Raw genomic sequence first — 11,196 nt, 5'->3', positions numbered from 1 at the left:
ACGAGAAAAACACCATCATGAGCTGATTAAATGTTTCTGACCGTCTGCTTAACCATGAACACAAACACCGTGTAGCACATTGCAAGTCGTCATAATTACGCAGTTAAAGCCAGATGTTTATTTAGAGAGACGACAGACAAACCGTCATGCAGAGAAGCAGCTATGCTGAAGGGTCAGCAGACATTAGCTTGGATCACTTTGTATAGGTTCAATCAATTTTCCTGTTGACTCCTGGGGGAGCATAGGTCCGCAACAACACCCCGCCAACGGACTCTGTTCTGGGCTGCTCTCTTTAGCTTGTATAGGTTGTAATGCTGTAATAGTTTTATGCTTATATATATTAATATTGTAGCATCTGGCTTCTCCTTGTTATTGCCATATTCAAAACAAGGACAATTGTCAAGGTCACACAGACATTTTCAGCTGAAACCTTTTTCTCCACACTGTGTTCACATTGTAATACCAAAATAATGTATTACATAGCAAGTGTAGTATCTCAGTGCTAACCACTGTGCCACCGTGCTGCCCAGAATTTTTTTGCATCATACATATTGTTCATTTTGTCATTAAGGTCTTTTTATTCATTTACTTCGAGTTGATTTATGTCCCACATATCTGCGGGATTCTGTAGAAATACCATTTTTATCTCCGAAATATAAGGAAAGCTGCAATAATACTGCTACTAATAATAATAATGTATTTTCCTCTTTGCTCATTTTAAATGTCCTTGCCATGAGAATGGCTCAGTGTTCGTTGCCCCCACTGCAGTCTTTGTCTTAATTTGACATTGGGATGTGTTAATGCAGATGATAAAACGAGACCCCCTGTGAGACAGCTGTGGGGTGAATGGTGTCTGTGCTGAAATGTGCTGTTGCTGGCATTAGTTCCACAGAGTCATTCGGAGGAGATAAGGTCAGGGAGATAGTTAGTATTGTGGGAGGTTATTGTGTGCACAATTGTGTCTGTAGTTGAAAGGCAGAGAAACAGACGTAGAAGGCTTGGAGCTCTAACAAATGGTCTATTCTGCAGAGAGCAGAGCACAAAGCTGCGATAGGCCTAATGTCAGAGAAAGAAAGAGCCGCGAGGAGAGGATGGTGCTTGTGTCAGACAGAACATCTACACTGTGACAGAAAGTGCCTTAAAGATTCATGCAGGGAGACCACAGAGTTAGACATCAGACAGAAAAAACACGATGAATGTCCTGAAACTGAGAAATTTAAAGGTTTACATTCGGTTAATATTTAGGTAATGATTTGCTGTGGTGTGTCTTTTCCTTTAGTTCAACAAAAATATCAAGCAATAAGTCCTTCAGACCTCTGGAGAAATCATATATAGCCATCGTGGTTCTACTTTTAACTGTGTGGGCTGCGGCTTTATTGAATACATTTTAATATGAGATGTTAGATATGTCATAAATTCTCGGAAACGTTATGATGCAATGACCAGCTTAAGAGCGATGTCGCTGTCGACTCAAAGGCCAAAATAAAACAAAGAGTTTTTGTGACTTTGCTGAGAAACCAAAAGTAAGCTGTAAGCGATCATGTTGCCTGCTGCATGTGGAAACTAGGATGTCTTGGCTAACATATTAACCACACTGATGTTAATGATACACTAAATGTGTTTCTGCCCTGCGCCTCCTTCTAGGAACCATTAAAGGTTCATGTTTATCACGATTGTCGGGACTAAAGTTTATTCATCTGTTTTTGAATCATGTTCAGCAACTTTTACATCATTTCTTTCCTAGAAATCCTCACAATTAGAAAGCCATTTGGTGCAGTTAGCAAATATCAAAAGCTAAACTGAGACAGTGACTGAAATCTTTAATTACTAGTCTAAAAATGGAAAACAAAAGACTGATCGATTTTAATCGATGTCTTCAGTTACCAGAGAGCTTTTTTTTACTTCTTATAGTCACATAGAGACTTTAAGCCACCTGGGAGACATGAAGCCTCATACATATTGTTTTAGGCTTACAGTTTCATCACAGTGGGGGTCAGTTCCTACCATAAGATAGCAAAGAGGTCAGGCTTAATTTTATTTCCATGCAGCAAGTGAAAGATGTGGAATCTTGGGTTTGAATATTGTACTGGGTGTAAACACCATAAAACTCAGCGAAGCCTTGAAAGAAGCTGATGCTGCATTATGCTACAGTATGCAAGTCGTACTGGATGTAAATCTAAAGCAACATGAAGTTACTTGCATGAGTATTTTTCCATTAAAAATAATGATCAAAAGAACTACATCTGCCATGAAAGGCCTTATATATAAAACATTAACACAATACAATCAAATAAAATTAAGATCCTTTTCTAAAGCATTTAAACAGTTAATATTAAGTCCTGTTCAAATGTAGATTGTAGAGCATAAAACCTACAAAGTGTCTCACCAAGACAAATTTGTCCTGAACTTTAAAGAACTAAGATTCATGCCAGAGAGCTGAGAGACTGTCCTCCTTTATAGACTGGATAAACGCTGCTATTATCACTGCTAGCATCACTGCATGATGCAACCTGCACAAAGGAACATCTTTGAAAGTCACAATATCTTAGCACACATATTCCTGCACCAGCATTACAAAATATGCAGAGCCACTCTGCAGGAATGAAGCAAAAAGGCAAAACATCACAGTGGGATTAAAAAGAGTGAAAAAGGCAGAGAGGACACAAGTGATAATGCAACACGAAGTAAACAGATGTATGTGTGTATGACGGATACAACGCATAGAGAAACTTCACTTAGTGGAACGCTGAATGAATGAATGAATGAATGAATGAATGAATGAATGAATGCAGGCTTTAATGCAGAAGGAGAGCAGTGTGAGGGGCGAGCACAGAATGAAGAATGAGAGGGGAGGGAGTCCGAAGAGGGCGATACAGGAGGAAAGAAGAATAAATGATGAGAAGGTGGAGATGGAGGCAGAGGGATGAAGGAGAGGCTTGCAGGAGGAGAAAAAAGTTGTGAGATAGAAGGGAAATGAATGAGACAGTGCAGATAAAAGCAGAGAGTGAGCAATGGGAAACGTGGGGAGAAATGGGGGGGGGGGCTGATGAAAGGAGTGTCACAGAGAAGACATAAACAGTGTCTGTCTTAATAATGCAGTCTCACATTCAGCCTGTGTAAAAACCAAATAACTCATAACATTATGAAAAACTGATGATTCCCCATCATCGGGGCGCAAAGTCTCCTCTTCACAGAGGGGATACTTTAGCATATTTCTCACTTACTACAGTCAGAAACCGACAACAAAGTGTTGCCTGAAGAAACTGCGCTTCTAAGAGAAACATTGTAGCAAATACTCAGAACAACATATATTGAAAGTCACATAACAAAGAGCTGTCCTGGCTGCGAGGAATATATCTGTGTGATGGCACAAGTGTGTGAAAACGAGGGTCAGCTAGCAGCAGTGTCATGTACACACACACACACCCCACTCCCACTATTCTTTTAGAGGAGTTTTTTATTATTGCATTACTCTTCGGTGACACTGTCGTTGGAGGGCACACAAGTTTGATTGCGTTTTGTCGCCACTCCCATGGAGGATTAATCCTTGAGGTCTTCCCAAATGCAATAATTGATCGATCACGTCACTTTATAACCCACCAGTGCAGCTGCAGTAGCTTTAGCATACTGACCGAATGTAACTTATGATTAATTAATGAATACCAAAGACGATTATCTGACCTCTGAATCTTCTCCCTGTGCTTTTCTCACCATCTGTCTTACTCCCTGTCAATTCTCGCTTCTCTTATCCTCAATTTCTCTGCCTTGCCTTCTCTTCCACCTCAGGGCGAGTGTTCATCTAAGTGCTACAACATGTTCATCATAGAGACGGTGTGTGTGGCCTGGTTCTCCCTGGAGTTCATCTTGCGGTTCATTCAAGCTCAGAGCAAGCTGGACTTTCTCCGCGGGCCGCTCAACATCATCGACGCTATGGCCATCCTGCCCTACTACGTTTCCTTGGTGGTGACAGAGAAAGACCCAGAGCTGGAACACGAGAGGCCGGGAGGAGGTAAGGGCTACCTGGACAAGCTAGGCCTGGTTTTGAGGATCCTGCGAGCGCTGAGAATTCTCTACGTGATGAGGCTGGCTCGCCACTCTCTCGGCCTGCAGACGCTGGGGCTGACGGTGCGACGCAGCACCCGGGAGTTTGGCCTTCTGTTGCTTTTTCTCTGCGTCGCTGTCACCCTCTTCTCCCCGCTGGTGCACTTGGCTGAGAGCGAGCTCACAGGTACCCATGACTTCACCAGCATTCCCGCCTCCTACTGGTGGGCCATTATCTCCATGACGACAGTGGGATATGGCGATATGGTGCCCAGATCCATTCCGGGACAGGTGGTAGCACTGAGCAGCATCCTCAGTGGCATTCTCATCATGGCCTTCCCTGCTACTTCCATCTTCCACATGTTCTCCCGCTCCTACCAAGAGCTCAAGATGGAGCATGACCGATTGTTCAAAGAGGAGTGCGTGGCTGCCGCTGCAGCTGCTGCTGCCAGTGGGGAGCCACAGGAGGCGGGAGGTGAAGGAGGCGGTGAGAACTCGGCTCCACCTAAAATGCATCTAGACAAGGATAATGTGCACTCGCTGGAATCTCTTGCTCTGTTAGGGAAAGGTGGCGAAGCTGCTGGAAATAATAATCACAGCCTTCCGGCAGCAGCTTTCTGAGCTGCATTTGCACAGACTGACCTCTAAGATGTGACTGTGCAGTATATGATGAAAGTACTGTTTCCAAAAGACCTCACTATCTACACAGCTCTGAGGGCATCTGCATTGTTTGGATAAAAAGAGATTAAGCAAACATTACGCATTTCTTTTGCTCTTCAAGGATTTCATAAGGAGTAAAAGTGTCCGCACTGAGAGACACACAACCCTTTAAATCGGATGATTTTGTCCGACCAGAAAGCCTCTGCAGCAATATTAGTAAACGGCTGCGTCCATAAACATGCAATATTCAATCCAAAGTTGCTTTTCCTCCCACTGTGAAAATACTGACTGCAACTTTTAGTTTCATTCTCATTACTTTTTAATCTGTTGCCTACAGTATGACCTCAGTGTGTTTCGTACTGTACACTAGCTTGAAGCCATGCTCTAGCAAATTGATTGTCTCATATATGATACGATTCATCTCTCTTGTGTATATTTCTATGCTTGGACTGAAATGGTTTCTCCATTCTCAAATATAAACTCCAGGTAAATGATTAAGAAATTGCATAATTATTCCAAATGTTTCTAAATCAGTGACAAAAGGAACGGACATGGAGGAAAAAAAGGTGTTTTTATTTGAATGAAGACGAGCGTGAGTGAGAGAGAGTGAGCACTAAAACCATGAAATGTACTTTGCAACGCTCCAAATAAAAGCTCTCCTAGTAATCTGAGAGAAATCCGTTTTCTGGTCTGTATTTTTTTTCCTTGGTACGATGGTCTAATCTCTGCTCGTCTGGGATGCTCAATCAGAGTCCTACTGCTGAACATTTACTCTGAGAAGAAGAAACAGAAACAGCTGCCGCTGCCAGACAGAGAAGTATTCTGTGAATTCTGTGGCAATCCGCTTCTTACATCACCTTCTCGTTTTCACCCGCACAATTACAGCACTGTGGAAGAGCGTCTCTATAATGTCTAATCTAATGTTTTTAAGACAGCGGTCTCTGGTTATTGTTGATCTTCGTGTCTGGAACAAATCTGTCCTCATCTACTCTGTTTAATCCCGCTGTGGCCTTTGGACCTCTCAGAGTTCTTTTACTGAGAAGTTGCCTGCAGCACCGTGGGGTCCAAGAAGGTTGTGGAGGCACGCAGGGACATGACAGATGTGGATGTAATCTAGATTAAAGTTGGGATTAAAACCCCCACAGGGAAACGGGTTACTGCCTGAAACTCAACTTCATCCAGTTGCTTCAAATAAGATTTATCTTTTTTTTTCTCTATTAATTCAGTGGCAATTTCTTTTGCTTTATTGTGGTTTTCATGCCTTAGAATTAAGATTTACATGCACATGTTGAAATATAATGTATTTTACAAAGTTTTTTATCCATCTGTATACTCAGTAGGTAAAGACACATTGATATTATAAACAGTATATAATGGCGTTTTGCAACACTGATCATAACTCGTATGGACCATTATTCTAAAAGAAGCTACGGGGGATAAAGTATTCTCATATGTCTGTGTAGCTCATCGTCACAAATCATTGCTGATGCTCAAAAGTAAAGTTCAGTCCAAAAAGTCACTTACACGTGAAAGACAAGAAAGATGAATGTTTGATAAAGACCTTTTCAAGGACTTTCGCTTTTGAGTGACACTTTTTAAACGACTAAAACATTTTATTCTAATTTGAAAATGTTCTAATATTTTAAAAAAAGTAATATCATTTAGGATGTTGGAGGCAGCAGGGTGTTTGCTAAATAAAGCTAAGCCCTTTAATTTTTTGTACAGGAAGCAGCCCATTGTTTTATGAAGGTTGTGTGGGGTCAACCCTCAAAAAATATCTTTGTGTTTTACATTTTTATTTGACCTTTCCAGTTAACACATCACCGTTTTTGCATTAATAAGGCAAATATATGTAGAAGAAGACACGCAGACACGGAGGCGAAAAAAGTATATTTAGACAGTCTGTGTAGAATAAAAAACGACTGTTACTTAGCTAGCCGGTGGTCACGTGCAGGTGTTTAATGCAGCTTCAAATCATCATGGTAAGCTAAGCTAATTACATCCTGGCTCTGTCTCCATACAAACATAACAGCAGCAATAATCCTCTTACCTAACTCACATGGTTAGATAAGAAAATAAGAACGAGCATCCAGTGCATTTTCCAAAAAAGACAGTGCTCAGTGCAATTATCTGCTCACACTGTATCATTCTTATGTATCAATCTTAACAGGTTCTGATTAGTATTGATAACAATAACAAAAATGTCTCAATTATGTCCACACCAGAGGGGAACACAGCTGAACCTAATTAGACACGACGAGACACAGACCTTCAAAGTAAAACAGGAAACTCACAAACTGTTTCACAAACACAAACTCAGAGGCATGAACAGAGCACAGAAGGGAGAACACTAAAACATTAAGAACTAATACAAAATAAGAATCAACACAAAACTCAAGATGATATCAAAATGAAACACAGAACTCTGGGTCACCGATCCAGGACCATGACACTTTCTCTCTTTCTTGCACGGATAAACTGTCTCTCACACGCCTACTTATTTTTTCATCCATGGTCTTAGGGGGAGTATTTCTTGCTCATTGACAGTCGAAAGGTCGCTGCATGCATTCATTGTTCCATGATGTGGGCGCTGAGGAACCCTTTGACAATGAAACTTTGATAAGAAAGGTTGAACAAATAAAGTTAACTTGAAAAATGTGTATGTCATGCTTCTGGTAAAATAAGAACGGAGGTGCACAGCGTGGATGTGGTAGAGGTGTTTGGATGGAGGTGAGGATTGGGACTCAGCATACAGCAGATGGAGCATCTGTCATGTATGTCGCTTCTAGCTCTGTGGCATTAAAGAAATCTCAGCAGACGCTTATTACAGTTTTGGGGAAGGAAGAGAAGAAGAAGAAAGCTTGATGGTTTAAGTCTGTCATGATGGTAGCTCAGGTAGGCCCCAAAGTCAGGCTTCAGAGACATCAGCTGCCCTCACTGCCTTTCAACATCTACTAATGCTTGGCACTACTGTTTAAGCTGATTTATCCTGCACACAGTTCTGTGCATCTGCAAGTTACTTTGCAACCCACTCTAACCTCACCTCTTTTTTCACAACCCTAATCAAGGTCATTTCTGTTTTCATTCATTCTTTCTGTTTTCTGGGTCTTCTCTCGGTCTCATGCCCTGCAGCATTCGGTGTATGTGGATGGGTATGGAGCTGTGTTATCTCTGCCTTATGGATTTTATACGTGGATGTGAATTGAAGATCCCCAAAACAGTCACACCACCAAATACATATAAGTCCCTGCAGATGGAAGCAGTCCCAATACAAAGTAGGATATTCTCCCTGGTGGTTAATACACGTGAAGTTACATTTACCAATATGGTAAATCATCCACCCTGGCAGAAACTTTTAAAGAGCAGCTCAGCAGATTATCTGTGTGGTATGTGTTGTTTTTTTTAAAAAAGGTTAATATTTGGTGTCACCATTTTTCCATTAACTTTTTTAAAGATGATAAATAAACATACCATGCTTGAAAAATTTATGAGACCACCACTCATTGTGAGGTTTATGCCACAGATGCCCTAAATTAATGCTACTTATCATTACCAAAATCATTTTTATGTTTTTTTATGGTTCACATCGTACAAACTCTATAATCAAATTGTATCCAACAACTTTCAAATGTACTGTTTTAAAAGATAAGCTGAAAAAATAGCAAAGCAAATGATTCATTTTATACCAAATTACGCTTATTTAACTGCAGAAGAATTGGGGTTGGTGGTTGATTTTAATTGGTGATTAATTTCTGACTGATCAGAGAAGTCTTTCCTGGCTTTGGGTTTAAGAACATGAATTCTGTAATTTGCTTAAAAAATAATGATGTAATTTTCTCAAATGTACTTAAATTACTGATGTTGTCTTGTTTTATGACATATAGTCAAGCACTGTATATGGCATATGCTACAATATTCCTTATAAATTACATATACATATGCATGTATCATAGCACTTTACCTCAGTTAATGAACTGAGTGATCATGTTGAGACTTATCAGATTTTTGTCTGGTGTCATGCTGGGGGGAGACCCACCAGTCTTCAACAACCCAAACCCCCAAAGACCCAAGAGCCACGTAAGGAGGAGAAGTAGCTGTTTAATATTCAAAGCCAGCTTTGCTTTCATCCTACATTTGTACTGATGACAGCTAAGGCTACAGTTTACTGGTGTTAGCTTGTCGGAGGTGCTGTAATTTTCATAGTGAAGCTAACACTTGAATTTCAGTTGTTCCACAGCCATGAATTATTACAGGTTCAAGACAGCAGTGAGAAAAGGGTATCGTATGTGCTTGTAGGGACACGTGAAGTGAGCTGCTTGTTTTAATCCTTGGAGCAGTCCTTGTGAGTAGATGTGCAGATTTTGATTTTAGAAGTGTGATTATTTTTAACATTTTTTGTTCTGGAATAAATAAAGTTGAGAAATATTTCATACTACAGGTATTACTGGTTGTAATAAGGTCAAATTGCAAAATTGTAGGGTTTTCACCTTTCCTTTTCCTTTTTTGTAGCAGTTTTACTTCAGGGAGGCTGCTGCTAATGTGGCGAGAGGGTGATTCTTGTACTGCAGAGATGTTCAGGCAGGTGGTGCAACTGAAGTTGCTTTGCAGCGTCATCTGTATGACATCTTTTTTTCAACACAACCAATTTGTAAATGTCAAACATTTTCCTATATAGCAAATTTTACCTTGATGTGAGATTATGCACTGATTCTGTGATGCTGGGAAATCCCCCCACTGAGCATTTCTCTTCTTTGTTACAAGAAAGAATTTTCTTAATTCCCTCCATGTCATGAGATAGGATAAGCTGGTGTTTGATTTTCCACCATAGGCATCACAGTTGATGCACACCATAAGATATACAGTAAGATATGGATCCAATTAAACTGCACAGGCACAGACTATCAGCACAGAAATCCCTACAGAGGACATATCCCACCATCTAGATAGAGAGCACTTGGCTCAGACCGCAAATGTAGATTTTAATCAGCCGAATGTCCCAGTGTCCCAGTGTGTTTTCTCACTCTAATTTAAAGGAATAAAATGGAAAAGGGAAGAAAATGCATTCTGCCATTAATGTTCGACTGTAGGGACACTGAACCAGTTTGTTCGAAACAAAACCAAAAAAACATGAATCTCAAGAAAAAGACAAACACAAGCTGTTGTTGATGGGTTTCTATGTGATTTAATATTTGAATATTTGTTAGTGGGAAATCAGAGGATTTGTGTAGATTTGATAAAAATATAAAAGACAGAAAAAGGAGAGACAGAGGAAGATCCGAGAGAGGGAGTGGACAGAGAAAACAAGAGTCTCTGTAAGTGTCTTCTTATCTAAAGCCAAGCACATTTTTCTGCTCCATAGTGAAATGAATTATGTGCCCTTTATTACATGGCAGCTTGACTTGATGGTCCACTGCCCTTTAATACCTTATAATAACAGAGGACTCACACAAACACGCTCACATAAAGACAGTGAACTTGGTAAAAGATTAACACAAACATGCTAAAAAATGTCCTGGAAAGCTCAGGAGGGAAGCTCAAGTAGTTACAGTGAGGCTCGTAATAAAAAAAAGTCCTTCAGAGCTTCACAGTCTTCGCAAGATTTGCAGCAGATTTTATTCACTGAAGTATTTTACCATCCTCTGCAAAGACGACGTTTAGTGTCTGTAAACATTCATGCTCTAACAATAACCCTGATTAACTCTGCTTACCCAGGACCTGCAAGCCAGCACAGAGGGACAGAAAGGGGAAATCAGCAGGCCAGACCAGCATCAAACTGAATATAATACAGTCTTTAAACATTCCTTTTCAGCTGTGTTGAACTCAAAGATTACCTGAGGCTAACCAGATAACTGTTTACAAAAACCAAACCTCCTGTTACCTGTGGATACAAATTAAAAGGGAAGAGGAGAAACAACAATGCAAGTACATGCATACAAACAAAGGCTTCTGTACAATGAGGCCACCAACACATAATCCACATCTTTGATGTATAAACCCGGTTCATTTAGGATGCTGTGTAAAAATTGAATTCAGTGATTTGCAAATCTCATGAAATTATATTTTATTCATAACAGAAAACATCTCAAATGTTTAAACAGAGAAAATTCACCATTTGAAGTTATCTTTAATATTATGGCAGTAACTCATATCAAAAACATTAGAACTAGGGCTGCCACAAACGATTATTTTGATAGTCGACTAGTCACCGATTATTTTTGCGATTAGTCGACTAATCAGATCATCATCCATTGGACGTAAAACGTACAGCTTATTGCACCAGCAGCATCTGCTCTTATATAACTATCATTAGCTTACAGCTTTAAGTGTTTAAGGTATGTGCTAACTAAAAATAAAGACAAGATGATAGTTTATTAAATTTTAATGAAATTTGCAGATTGTTTCGGTGAAGTTTAATAAACTCCTTGCTATCTAAAATATAACAGGACACCGGAGTAAATTCTCGAGCATCTCACACTTCTGATAATCAGCTGTCTG

General features: G+C 40.0%; 1 protein-coding gene across 3 annotated transcripts in view; it reads left to right on the top strand.

Annotated features, from left to right (window-relative positions):
• kcng4a (potassium voltage-gated channel, subfamily G, member 4a) overlaps nucleotides 1-10,918 on the top strand; it is a 54,677-nt gene extending 43,759 nt beyond the window's left edge. For all 3 annotated transcript variants that reach the window (XM_042215610.1, XM_005950339.2, XM_005950341.2), the window contains exon 4: nucleotides 3,787-10,918. In XM_042215610.1, the coding sequence (XP_042071544.1) occupies nucleotides 3,787-4,662 (876 nt within the window). In that variant the 3' untranslated portion in view covers nucleotides 4,663-10,918. The remainder of the gene's footprint in view (nucleotides 1-3,786) is intronic.
• Nucleotides 10,919-11,196: the final 278 nt, after the last annotated feature.

Source organism: Haplochromis burtoni, unplaced genomic scaffold (genome assembly GCF_018398535.1).
Source record: "Haplochromis burtoni strain Fernald_Lab_line unplaced genomic scaffold, NCSU_Asbu1 Contig_774, whole genome shotgun sequence".
Taxonomy (NCBI): domain Eukaryota; kingdom Metazoa; phylum Chordata; class Actinopteri; order Cichliformes; family Cichlidae; genus Haplochromis; species Haplochromis burtoni.
This window is presented reverse-complemented; position numbering and strand designations above follow the sequence as displayed.